We start from the raw sequence: 14385 nt of genomic DNA on the forward strand, positions 1-14385 counted from the left end.
ATTTGACTAATAGTTAACGGTTTTTGATGAGCAGAAACATTTAAGTATGACAAACATGCAAAAGAATAAGAAATCAGGAAGGGGGCAAATAGTTTTTCACACCACTGTATATTATATATCTGAGTGGTGATGTCTCTTTAAGGATCTTCCTTTTATCAGTACAATTTTGTCCTTATTTGGACCCTAGCACACTCGGGTCATACGTAGGGGGTTGCAGACGCCCCTCCCTTTTGCTAATAAAAACTCAAAAATTGGGAATGCTCTGTAACGATTGTGTAATTATTTCCGTGGTCAGCGCACAGGATGCGCGCTGACACTGCGGAAATCCTCCACAAGCATATAATCGGAGAGAACCCAGCAATGGTGCTATGCACCTGTAGAGGGGAATTCCTGCCGGCAGATGGAGCTGTGGAGAACAGAGGAACAACCCCTCTGTACTGCCACAGATTCCAGATAGGTATTGTACGAGGGGAAGCAATGCAGGGCAAGATAGCCCTTAAAGAGACACTGAAGCGAAAAAAAATGATGATATTATGATTTGTATGTGTAGCACAGCTAAGAAATAAAACATTAAGATCAGATACATCAGTGTAATTGTTTCCAGTACAGGAAGAGTTGAGAGAAACTCCAGTTGTTATCTCTATGCAAACAAGCCATTAAGCTCTCCGACTAAGTTAGTCGTGAAGAGGGCTGTTATCTGACTTTTATTATCTCAACTGTTCCTGGACTATTTACTTTTCCTCTGCTAGAGGAGAGGTCATTACTTCACAGACTGCTCTGAAAGACTCATTTTGAATGCTGAGTGTTGTGTAATCTGCACATATTATAGAATGATGCAATGTTAGAAAAAACACTATATACCTGAAAATAAAAGTATGAGAATATTTTCTTTGCTGCTAATCTTCTAGTAATTATTCATAGTACACAACCAATTCACTATATCATATTTTTTTTTTCGCTTCAGTGTCTCTTTAAAGAGAGAGAGCACAGAGACAGGATGTATGTGTGTCCACCAATCTAGTCGCCACCCAGCGACGATGAACACACAACAGCAGAAACTAAGTGAGAACGCAATCGCAAGAGATGCCGATTGCTAACAGCGAAACAAGACTGAGTAAGCACAGAGATAGAATGTATGTGTGTCCACCAATCTAGTCGCCACCCAGCGACGGTGAGAGCACAACAACGGAAATGAAGTGGGAACGCAATTGCAAGAGTAGCGATTGCCAATAGTGACACAAGACTGAACTAGACCGAGCACAAGTATAAAGAAAGAGCACAGGGACAGAATGAATGTGTGTCTACCAATCTAGTCGCCACCCAGCGACGGTGAGCACGCATTAGCAGAAACAAAGTATGAATGCAATCGCCAGACTGGCGATTGCCAACAGACACAAGACTGAGCAGGACAGAGCACGAGAGTAGCAAAAGGCACAGCAAGCAACAACAATAAGAACATCAAGGAAAATAACAAACGCTAAACGCGAACACCGCACTCATTCGCAACAGCGAACGTGTTTAAGCACGATCACCGCGCGTTAGGCGCCCAGTGATAAGCGGGCCACCCTAACTAACCAAAGTACACAAACACGAAATAGAGAACGCGAATGCTTGCTAAACGGATACCTCACCGAGCCTACAGCAAGCGTTCGTACCAGGCAAGACAGACAGACAGATGGGGCTACCAGTAGCAACCGCTGCTCTGGCTAGCACCCCTAAAGCAGAATATAGTAGGATTCACCGCTGCTGCCGCTAGAGCAGATGCGATCCAGACAGATGGAGCAGCCAGCAGCAACCGCAGCTCTGGCCTACACTCCCAGATAGACAGAACGATTTCCTGTCGACTGTCGCTGGCGACAAGACAATCGAGGCAGAGAAACAGAACAAGGCAATACAAGTAATAAAACCTGACTGCATTAGAGGGATGCCTAGTGCAGTCCCCAGGAATACTCTAAGATAATCTTTAGCAAAAAATAGCAAGGCTGACACTCCAGGAGTGTTTTAGCAGTAACAAACCATCATGACCAGCAAAGGATCCTGGGAGAACATGGTATTTATACTGCAAGCCTTCAAAGGAGGCGGCTAGGCAATTTGCATGACTAGTGTATGCAAATTCCTCAGTGACAGAGTGACTGAAACTTGCAAAGTAAAGACAGGTATCTTTTCCAGAGACCTGCAGCCCTCAGACTTAAGGAATGGTCAAACAGCTGTCTGCCTGTGCAGACAGCTGAGCGGATCATTACATGCTCCAAGTGTGACAGTAAGCAAAAAAGTAGCGGAAAAGTATCCTATACGGTATCTTTTTAATAGCAAAATATTTAGCTGCTGGGCACTTTCAACTGTATTATATAGTTCAATTAAAATGATGTATAATTTATAGCTTAATTGCTAACATGACCTCAGTATGCATCTTAGACCAGCAGGTGTCACTGGAAACTTATCTGTAAAGTGATGTAATGTCATTCTTAACCATTTCAGCCTGCTGGTATTTTTCACCTTATGCATCAGAGCAATTTTCACCTCCCATTCATTCGCCAATAACTTTATCACTAATTATCACAATTAATTGATCTATATCTTGTTTTTTTCCGCCACCAACTAAGCTTACTTTGGGTGGTACATTTTGCTAAGAATTATTTTTTTCTAAATGCATTTTCACAGGAATATTAAGAAAAAAATGGAAAAAATTAATTATTTCTCAGTTTGCGGCCATTATGGCTTTAAAATAATACATGCTACCATAATTAAAATCTATGTATTGTGTTTGTCCATTTGTCCCGGTTATTACACCGTTTACCGTAAATTATGTCCCTATCACAATGTATGGCGCCAATATTTTATGTGGAAATAAAGGTGCATTTTTTTTAAGTGTGGCGTCCATCACTATTTACAAGCTTATAATTTAAAAAATGTTCGTAATATACCATCTTCACATGCATATTAAAGAAGTCCAGATCCTTAGGTAACTATTTATGTTTTTTGTTTTTTAATTGTAATTTTTGTATTTCCATTACAAATTTATTTGGGTCATTTTTGGTGTGGGAGGTAAACTGTTAATTTTAAATGTAATAATGTGAGTTTATTTCATTGAAAAATGTATGTAGATGTAGTTTTACTATTTGGCCACAAAATAGCCACAGTAAAAAAATGTTTTCTTCGTCCTGGAAGTGAACGCTCTTGCTGCCAGGAAGCATTAGGAGAATGGGAAACTTTTTTCCATCAGAAAGACGGCGGTTTCTGATAAGAAGCTGACGGTCTTTCTAACGGGGACTTAGATCAATGAATGGGAAACTTAGATCAATGAATGAAAACTATGTTCCCATTCATTGATCTCTGGGCTAACGGGGAGAACACGTGCGCGGGCACGCACAGAACCCCACAGCAGAGCTACAGCAGCCGCCTGGACGTGACAATCACGTCCAGGTGGCATAAATGGTTAAAGCGGGATTGCCAGCCACAAAACCAAATTCTATTTAAACACTGCAGTGTGTTTAATATGCTGCCAGAAATCTCTCTCTGTTATTATATTTTCTCAGTCCCCCAGGCTCTTTTCTGTGCCATTGCCAATGACCCTCCCACCTTCCTGCTTCTTACTGGTTGGATGAGTAGACTGCTGCATAGCTGAAACATGATCCTCTGCTCACTCGTGTTTACAAGCAAGTATGAGGTGACTCAGTAATTGGAGTAGAAAAGAGAAAAAAGTTAAGGGAAGAAATGACATCAGGATTTAGCTTAGAACTGTGGGCAAAAGACATGGTTCCCACCAGGAACAGAATTCTCTTCATTTACTATATAAAATTCACTGAAATCAAAGCGTGGACAGTACAATACATGTGTTATGTACCGTAAGTAGTTTAAGTATTTATCTACTTATATATGTGTTTTTCCTGGCATAGTGTGGCTGATCCTCCTGCTTTAAACTTCCATCAGAAATGGTTAACTGGTCACACCATAGTCCTCTGTATTTTCACAACTATTTATAGCTTCTAAAATATATAAATATAATTAACTCTATAGAATAATACATGAATAATGCATGTTTCAAGATAACATATATCTCCTACTTACTGATGAATTCTCTGCTGGCTAAAGGGTGCGGTGTAACAATCATTCTCCTCCAGGTCGGGAATGGTCTCTTTGTCCAGTCTCATTGGCTTTTTAGGCAGCCACCCACGAAACCTGCTCAGCTGCTTCTCCATCCTAAGAATGAAAAAAAAGTGCACAAAAAAAAGTAAATGACTGTAGTAACATACGATAATCAATATAAAATGTCATCATTGTGTGGCATACTTATAATGGGGAGAGGATATACCTAATGAGATTAGAAAGCACCATATACTGTACATAAGGGTAATGGAAGGATAGCACATGCCAAGTAAGGGTTCCTGCAGAAGCAGGAGAGTAAGCATTCAGGATTAACCCCTGTTTAGTTCCCTTGCTGCTCTGACAACAGTCCAAGAAGGCACCAACATGAGAAGAATGAAAACTTTCATTAAAGTATGCCTAAAGTGACATGTATCATGACGTGTAAATACAGTGCCAATCCTACTCAAAACCTGCCTGTGTTTCCTTTGCTCTTCCTACAAAGGTTAATAATTCAAAGCTGTAAATCACATTTCCCTTACAATGGTGAAGCCTGACTACAGTGCAATTCTCCGATAAATAACAAGAGGTTAAAATTTTTTTATGGCTGTGTAAAGAATAAACATAGTAAATTACAGGAAGACTGTTCAATAGTTAAACCTAATTATTAACCCTTAAAACCTAAGCAAGAATATGGGACTCAGTGAAACTCCTATTTAGGATTACTTCTCTAGATACAATTGTTTATGCGATCAGTTTATTTTCGCTCCAGGTGCACCTTAACGCTAATTAAGAGTCTTCACCACTTTTCAGTGTCTTTTAGCCTGTGGACTCCTGCACTCTCACTCACTTGTTCTCTAGATGCCTAAATGGATCAATGCTCAATTGACAAAATAATCAAACTCTGATAGAGGGGTCTTCCTTTTATCATATATTTTCATTAGCCTGAGGCACAGTTCACACTTTTGCAAACTCACTAAAATGTGTTTGCCACAAGTGAAATCAATTTATAACGTTCTCATCGTATTTCTGATGGTGTGTGATTTGTATCTTCTTATTTTTATGGGTGATGTGCAATTTGTGTTTCAATGCAAGTCAATGGGAATGCCGAATAATCACAGAAAAATTGTGTTTTGGATGAAAAATCGCATGCAATTTAGAAGTTAAATTAATTTTTATGTAACTTAGCTTTATGTATATTCAAGCCCTTTTTTCTGCTTACTAATGCATTTAAAATTCATTAATTTGCACATGAAAGTTCCTAAAAAAAATTGTGAATGCAATATATGGCATGCTTATTCCGCTATGATGAGGGTGAACCCCCTCTCAATGTTTTTAATCAAATCTAACGTCCAATCCAGGGGCGCCTGGTCCGCCAGGCCGACCAAGCGGTCGCCTTGGGCGCTGTTGGGGGGGGGGGACCGTGCCCACCACCGCCCACTAGATTGTGTGACCCCTGTGGTGAACTGGCTGCATTACGATTATTTTCTGGTGAAACATTGCTGCATTACAATTATTTTCTGGTGAAAGATTGCTGCATTACGGTAATCCTATGGTGAATATTGCCGCATCATGATTATTTTCATGGGGGAGGGGGGAAACCACATGGGGGGGTGGTGGACCTTTCTCGTATGGAGTGACAAAATGGCTAGAAGCGCACCTGATCCAATCTGTTACAAAATTAAATAGTATATGCCTGCCTTAAAGAAGTAGCAACCAACAGAGTAAATAACACTTCTTCATGTAAAGAAGTTTTTGAACAATAATTTTAGGTTCTGATAAAAAGCTATTCATTGTGAATACAGGCCTTTTATTTCAGCCGGGTCACACTGAAAGCCCTATTGTCCCGCATCTGTAACTATAGCAATAATCCTTCCAGGACATCCGGTCTAGTGAAAAATCTGCAGGATCATTTTAGTTTATTTAAAGCTTCAAAGTCTGTTTGCAGCACCAAAGATTTGAGTGCATTGTTAGGCCTGCGGTGTGACTTAAGAAAAAACACAAAGCCCCACTAAAATGCATAAACAGTAATTAGGACAGAATAATAGCTTTAGAAGCCATTCAATTCTTACATTAGACTACTATATTGCTGGGAAGGGACCCAATGCTGTAAGTGGTGGAACTTGCTATAAGGGAGGCTATTTTGTTATTTCCTTACTAAAATATTTGTATTACATAATATTTGCAGCAAGAGTAGCAGCTTGGCATTTCAAGTGCATGCACACCATACAAATCATTTCTGGCATCTTAAATCCAAGAGACAAAGCTACAGTATATTTATTTCCATAACAATGTGCAGACTGACAACTCTATGATTTATGCACCAGTCATAAGCATGGAATTTCCTTCAACAGCTAATGTCAGAAGAAAGAGGTTGCAGAGTATGTAAAAAGGATATATAGGAAAGTTGGTGCAGGTTTGCACTGTGAGAGAATGGAAGAGATATAGGGGAATGAGAGTGCAGGTTTGGACTACTGAGTGAGTAAAGATATATAGAGGAATGAGGGTGCAGGCTTGGACTACTGAGTGAGTGCAAGAGATAAAGAGGAATGAGAATGTAAGCTTGGACTACTGAGTGAGCGAAAAGGATAGTGAGGATTGATGGTGCAGGCTTGGACTACTGAGTGAGTGCAAGAGATATAGAGAGTTGATGGTGCAGGCTTGGACTGTTAGTTGAATGAGTGCAAAGGATATAGAGGAAATATGGTGCAGGCTTGGACTGATGAGTGAGTGCAAGAGATATAGAGGAATGAGAGTGCTGGCTTACACTACTGAGTGAGTGCAGGATATATAAAGAAAGGATGGTGCAGGCTTGAAATGTTGCGCTGAGTGAGTGCAAGAGATATAGAGGATTGATGGTGCAGGCTTGGACTGTTTGTTGAGTGAGTGCAAAGGATATAGAGGAAGGATGGTGCAGGCTTGGACTGATGAGTGAGTGCAAGAGATATAGAGTAACAAGATTGCTGGCTTATACTACTGAGTGAGTACAGGGGATATAGAGGATGGATGGTGCAGGCTTGGACTGCTGTGCTGAGTGAGTGCAAGAGATATAGAGGAATGAGGGTTTAAGCTTGGACTACTGAGTGAGTGAGTGAAAAGGATAGCGAGGATTGATAGTGCAGGCTTGGACTACTGAGTGACTGCAAGAGATATAGAGGAATGAAGATGCTGGCTTATACTACTGAGAGAGTGCAGGGCATATAAAGGAAGGATAGTGCAGGCTTGGACTGCTGTGCTGAGTGAGTGCAAGAGATATAGAGGATTTATGGTGCAGGCTTGGGCTACTGAGTGAGTGCAAGAGATATAGAGGAATGAAGATGCAGGCTTGGTCTGATGAGTGAGTGCAGGAGATATAGAGGAATGAGGCTGCTGGCTTATACTACTGAGTGAATACAGGGGATATAGAGGATGGATGGTGCAGGCTTGGACTGCTGTGCTGAGTGAGTGCAAGAGATATAGAGGAATGAGGGTTTAAGCTTGGACTACTGAGTGAGTGAGTGAGTGAGTGAAAAGGATAGCAAGAATTGATAGTGCAGGCTTGGACTACTGAGTACGTGCAAGAGATATAGAGGAATGAAGATGCTGGCTTATACTACTGAGAGAGTGCAGGGCATATAAAGGAAGGATAGTGCAGGCTTGGACTGCTGTGCTGAGTGAGTGCAAGAGACATAGAGGATTGATGGTGCAGGCTTGGGCTACTGAGTGAGTGCAAGAGATATAGAGGAATGAAGATGCAGGCTTGGACTGATGAGTGAGTGCAGGAGATATAGAGGAATGAGGCTGCTGGCTTATACTACTGAGTGAATACAGGGGATATAGAGGATGGATGGTGCAGGCTTGGACTGCTGTGCTGAGTGAGTGCAAGAGATATAGAGGAATGAGGGTTTAAGCTTGGACTACTGAGTGAGTGAGTGAAAAGGATAGCAAGGATTGATAGTGCAGACTTGGACTACTGAGTACGTGCAAGAGATATAGAGGAATGAAGATGCAGGCTTGGACAGATGAGTGAGTGCAGGAGATATAGAGGAATGAGGCTGCTGGCTTATACTACTAAGAGAGTGCAGGGCATATAAAGGAAGGATAGTGCAGGCTTGGACTGCTGTGCTGAGTGAGTGCAAGAGATATAGAGGATTGATGGTGCAGGCTTGAACTTCTGAGTGAGTGCAAGAGATATAGAGGGGTGATGGTGCAGGCTTGGACTGTTTGTTGAGTGAGTGCAAAGGATATAGAGGAAAGATGGTGCAGGCTTGGACTTCTGAGTGAGTGCAAAGGGTATAAACGGTCAACATTTGCAGAGACTATTAAGCTACCACAAAACTACATTTATCCAATATATTGCAATGGAACAGTAAATTACATTTTATGTCTCTGAAGCTTCCATTTGAAATAAAGGAATGAATACCAGGTAGCTGGAACAAGAAAATATCTACTTTAACTGATAATCTTTGTCTTGACTCAATTTCGCCTTTAACTATGAAACAGGCAATATAAAAGGGCAGCAGTTGAACTAGTTTTCTCGATTAGCATCCAGTTACAGCTTTTATTTTCATTGGTCAGTAAAACACTCCTTGTAATAAGATGTGAAATATTTTCATTCATCCACAAGGTTAAGTATGTGACTATTCTGTTCCTTCTAGTGGCACATAAGTGGTTATTGATCTCTGGTGCTAATGGACTGCTGGAGCCCATTACATATGTATGAAAAGACAACTAATAAGGGGATCAAAAGGAGTATCAAAGTAGTGGAAGATGCAGTTTCACAATGCACATGTTTATCTTCAGATTCATGCAAGCTCCCCAAAATAATATTTGCTAAGCTAGTGAGTATGCTACAGGTTTGATAACCTGATCTGGTTGGCACGAGGTGTTTTGGACAGTTGTAGGCCACATGCAACAGACATCACGCATGATGAGAAACATGCTTCACTGACCTGCTCATGAACTTGTATCGTCGGTGCAGGTAATAGATTTTTCTCCTGGAAGAACAGCAAAAATGAAGCCAGTCGAGAAGAAAACCCATCGACAGTTACAGTATGAACTAACAAGAAAGCAAAGGAGATTGAAGACAGAAGCCTGTAAGAGGTGGAGGAAGAGACTAGAGAGATTAACATACACAACAGTCAACAGGAGACTGCTGTGTCATCATTCCTATACACATCCAATGTCCCCAACCTAAGATAACCTTAGATAAAAAGTGTGCTATAGAATATGTAAGGTATATGTAAGGCTTCTGTACCTAAACAGAAGGAGCTTGCTATCCAGTTTCTATTTCCAAAATAGTCATATAATGGTCACTCAATGTTTTAGTTGAGTATAGAATTAATGACTGTCTGGCAAGGCTAGTGAAATGTTTACATTTTTATCAACTGCAATTTTTCCATAAAAGTTTTCATTACACAATGCAGTGCAAAGATATATATGCTATCACTCCAATCCAGGAGCTATATATAGAAGAACTTTCAGGGACATTGTGAACCAATGTCACACATTACCTAGGGCCATAAACACCAGTGTAACACATTTATAGGTGAATAATCTAATAGTAAATAAGACCCAGGGAGGCTGGAACATGATTTGAAAATGGACCATCTCTGGAGAATTAACTTCTGGTCCGAAAACCCTGCATCTTTATTTTCTAAAGTGGCCACAATTCTGTAGGTAATCCCCACATCACTGATGTCCAATATCAGTCACTAATCTAGGGCAGCAAATGTCCTGAAGGACTGTGGACCAGATAATGCCAGGTGACGCTACTGGCTGTGCTGTATGGCATGACTACATAGAGCTATCTCATTCACAGGACGGAATGGCCAAAATTACACATTGGTGGCAGGTGAAATGTTTTATATATCCTGCATGTCAATTCTATAGTCATTTTTTTTTCACCTGGAGTTATGCTTGAGGCAGGGAACACACTTGACTGTTTTCGTGCGCGTTTTCTGCACAGAAAAACTGAGAACTCATGTTAATCAATGGGCTAGTCCACACTTAATATGTTGTTCGCACGCAGAAAAAAAACTGACATTCTGCATCCTGATTCTGCACATTTTGTCAGTTTTCTCTATCAATTACATTAGCTGCAGTGAAAAAACGTGCGCGTTTTCCTGCATAGAAACACACTTGGTGTGCAGAAAAAGTATGCAGGAAAACGCGCGCGGAAAACTGAAAGACAAGTGTGTTCCCTGCCTTAAAGTTAACATATGAGCAGCTGTTTATGGATTGAGACTCAGTCATAAACTGTACCCTTCTCTTCCTCCCTCGCTAGATGCTTCCATTGGACAAAGGTCACTAGACTTGTTCTCACATATGCAGTCATCAATATCACATGACTAGAGATGGGGACAGTTTGCCAATAGAAGCAGCTAAGAAAGAAAGGGCAGGACAGGCATAACAATAGAAAGGTCAGGGGACGGTGTCGGTTTAGGGGGGAAAGGTATGGATTACTGGCCACACGCATGGAGAGAAGTGGGGGGGGGGGGTTGTACTGAGGGGTTATTATGCTCCTGAAGGGTAGGCATCACATATGTCTCAGTGTCCTCCATAAACCGTTAGACACATGTTCACATTAAGAGCCCGTTTCAACTAACAAGTGATGCGAGTGCGGCCACCTAGCCGCATTGCATCACTTCCGATGGCTTCCGTGTCTCCCGATGCGGAAGTGTATGGAGGGGACGGTGTGCGGATGCGGCCGTGCGAGAATCTGCAGCATGCTGCAGAGTCTCGGATCGCTCCACATTGCTCCACACACGATGCACACAATGGAAACTGTTCCATTGCCGTGCATTGGGTTCAGGATACCCGAAGTGCGGTGCGGCTACATGCGGCTATGTAGCCGCATAGCACCGCTTCTAATGGAAATTAACCCTTGGGTTCCATTTACATTTAATCAGTTGGTACGCATTTTTTTCTTTTTTTTTAACGCATTAGTGTGAACTGTGCCATAGGAAAACATGGGCATTATTTTGAAAATCAGTTGTGCTTTCAGTTTTAACTGAGAGCAACTGTGTGAGGAAACGCAAAAAAAGCCGCCGCATGGACACAAGATGAGGCGGCTGTTTCCGCGTCTGGCATAGAGGAACGCGGAGAAACCGCTGCGTCTGACGTGGCGGTTTGTACGCATAGGCCTGCCTCGCTCAGTAAGGTGGGACGCGGAGGAAACGCCGCACGCTCGGACAGGGTGGCGGCGGATTCCGCATCCCAAACGGCAACTACATTACAACACATGACTGGTGTGGCTGGGACTGATAGTCCACACTGGTTTAGGAGGACGCGTGCGCGCGCAGAGAGGCAGGGCTTTTATGGCAGTCAGAGGAAGGTCAGCTGACCAGGCCGGTCAGCTGACATTTGCAGCATCTTTCATTGGTCCAGCAATTAAGGGAGGTGCTGGAGAGCACTAAAGTATATATACTGGGTGCTGGTCATTCACTGGTTGTCTGCCGCTGCGATCACTACGTGATAGCACTCAGACCTTGTCTGTATCTGTGTACTAGCATAGTTTCCAAAGGTGTTGACGGCCAAGGATCTCACACCTTAGCGTCAGAAATATTGAACTGTATTATTTGTTATGACCTTCTGCCTGCCTGACTATTCCTCGGAACTCTGATTCTGTACCTTGCTATTTCTGATATCCTGTTGCCAAACTCTGCTTGTTCCTGGACTCTGTATTTGCCTCCTGATTCTGTACCTTGCTACTTCTGATACTCCGTTGCCAAACTCTGCCTGTCCATTGGATTCCGTATTTGTCTCCTGAATCTGTACCTCATCTGTCTGTGTGTTAACGACCTGGCTTGCCCGACCTCGAGAACTGGCCTTGCTATTAGAGGCAGTTCCCAGACCTGTTAGTGACACCCTCTCTGATGTCACTCACACTCTGTCCTTCCTACTCTCAGCCTAGCTCCTCCCTCGGGAGAGTCTAGGCCTACGGAAGGAACATTCCCGTGTGTTCTCTAAGTATTTCTGTTGCATAACACTCACTCGTTACTCAGGTGTCCAGAGGTTAGTGTATATATCTGATTATCGGTGATACTGCAGATCATCTATAATTGGGTATATTCTGCATTGTCGGTGATACTGCAGTTCACCGGTGATCAGACCCTCTCTGTGTTACACCGATCGTTACAAACTGATTAAGTGTAAACAGGGCCTAAGTGTTCTGCCAATGTTAGTTCAGCTTAATAAGAAAGTGCATAGGAATGAATTCTAAGATAAGAAACGTTTTTACAAGGTTTAGTTACAAGTTTAAATTATACTTTTATGGTATTAAGTTTAAGTTAATGACTTATAATATTACGCTTAGTGTTATGGATCGTTAAACGTCTGCCTTGTATTAAAGATAGCTTATTGTCACCACTTTTTAATACTGTATATCTGTGTATATTTATTTTTAGAGCAGGAGATTATTGGCAGCAGGCACCTTGCAAATGCAAAAATGATGCTGAAGTCTTTACAATGATCTACATCCTCTTGCAGAACTGCTTTCATTTTAGTTTGTAGATGTAGACAGTTCTCTATACTGTGGCTTACTTAATAGCACTGCAATAAACTAAGACATGAATTATAAATTATGTATACATAATTTATTTGTACTTGTCCCCAGTAACCTCTAGCGAGCCATTAAAAGATTAATTCCACTAGCTGTGTGATTATCTGCGTGTGTATGAGCTGGAACCTGCTGAGTGCCAGGATAGCAGTTCATTATGCAGCTATAACATGATGACAGCTGTACAATCTAAACCACTGACACCTATCAGTGCATCGGCTTCTAGCATGCGCAGGCAGCATTTTCACTCTCAACTCACTTTGTTAAACGATGTCTTCTGCTTTTTCATTTTTATGCTAAACAAATAAAATGTCAGTTGTTGGGAAAAATAATTTCTTTTTGATGGCATGAAAGTGCCTCTAGACAGCCTGACAGTTTCTATAATATTACTGGGTTCAATCAGCAACCAGGCTCAGGGTAAAAAGAATATTTCATATTTACATGAGTACCACACACCTACATGTTCCCAATAGTGATGAGCTCAAATTTTGCATAATCATAATTTGGCATCAAAATTCACCATTATGATGCATAATTGTAATGCAAAATTTCTGGCAAACTTGTAATTAATTTTGCGCATAACCATAATTATTTTCCATGATTAGGTGTAATTATGCAAAAATAAACAATTTGATTTTTTTGGAACAAGTCAAAAAGACCTGCAGTTTATGAGAAGATCAATAAAAAAAATCTAATAAAAAGTGGTATTTAAACTTGGTAAAATTACTTTTTTTCTGTGATACACTTTATTATATATGGAGTTCTGAATACACATTTTATGAAAATGGACTGCATAGGGTCCCCCCTCCCAAGCCACTTTAACCACCTTGTTACCTATGCTGGCTGGTGTAGCTAGAATTCAGAGCATAGACCATGTGGGATTTCACATCCTGAGCAATACCAGCCTGCATTGTCTATGATGGGGTGGCCTCTGTAAAAGAGAAACAACAATGCCTTCCCCAAAAGTCCTTGTCTATAATAAATAAAAAAACATTTTTCACACCACTAACTATATGATATGGTAGCTTTCAGTATGTGCATGTACAATAAAAATATACAAATGTATGCGAGTACTGGGTAGGAACATTTAAATGGCTAATTCTCCAATATCTATAATTCCAGGAACCAGGTGGAGGAGGTGAACCACCAGAGGATAGTGTGATGGCAACCAGGTAAATGTTTCCTGTACAGAGATAAGGGAAGTGACTCTACTGCTTTGTGTGGTCTAATTCTCCAGTATCTGCAGGTACTTCGTAAGATGAAAGGCTGCTACCATTGACAGACTTGTATGTGTGCAGATTATACTCAACTTTGTAGGAAATAACAAACCATCCTAAAAGTCTCCAGTTTACACGGTGAACCAACAACATGTGATTAGAAGGATAATGAGGTTTAAAGTGAACAAATGTAAAGTTAGAAGTTTTGAATTAGGGTGATACATAAAGTTATGCACATGGGCCTGAAACCATGCATGCAGCACTTAATATGGGACAGAGTTTGGGCAAAGGAGGTCAATCCAAGTAGGATAATGATCTTGATTTCATTTATCAATACAGGCTTAACACCAGCATGGAATGCTAACTTGCAGCTTCTCAAGCTAGCATGATTCTTACTGGTCTTGAAAGAAGCATAGAAGAAGACAAGAGGAACCATAAATTATGACTCTTTCACAAAGTATTCATAAGCCACACCTTCAACACACACCCCGTTCACTGATATACACCCTGCTGGACAGGAAGTACATCACTGGATTACCGTCGCTC

The 14385-nt window shown here is 41.2% G+C and overlaps 1 protein-coding gene across 3 annotated transcripts in view; it reads right to left on the bottom strand.

Moving 5' to 3' along the window:
- The window catches only part of ANO4 (anoctamin 4), a 273834-nt gene that overhangs the window by 92760 nt on the left and 166689 nt on the right, over positions 1–14385 (bottom strand). For all 3 annotated transcript variants that reach the window (XM_068272805.1, XM_068272806.1, XM_068272807.1), the window contains 2 exons: positions 9015–9059; positions 4069–4200 (listed from right to left, as the gene is read on the bottom strand). In XM_068272805.1, the coding sequence (XP_068128906.1) occupies positions 4069–4200; positions 9015–9059 (177 nt within the window). The remainder of the gene's footprint in view (positions 1–4068; positions 4201–9014; positions 9060–14385) is intronic.

The sequence above is a fragment of the Hyperolius riggenbachi genome, chromosome 3 (assembly GCF_040937935.1).
Source record: "Hyperolius riggenbachi isolate aHypRig1 chromosome 3, aHypRig1.pri, whole genome shotgun sequence".
Taxonomy (NCBI): domain Eukaryota; kingdom Metazoa; phylum Chordata; class Amphibia; order Anura; family Hyperoliidae; genus Hyperolius; species Hyperolius riggenbachi.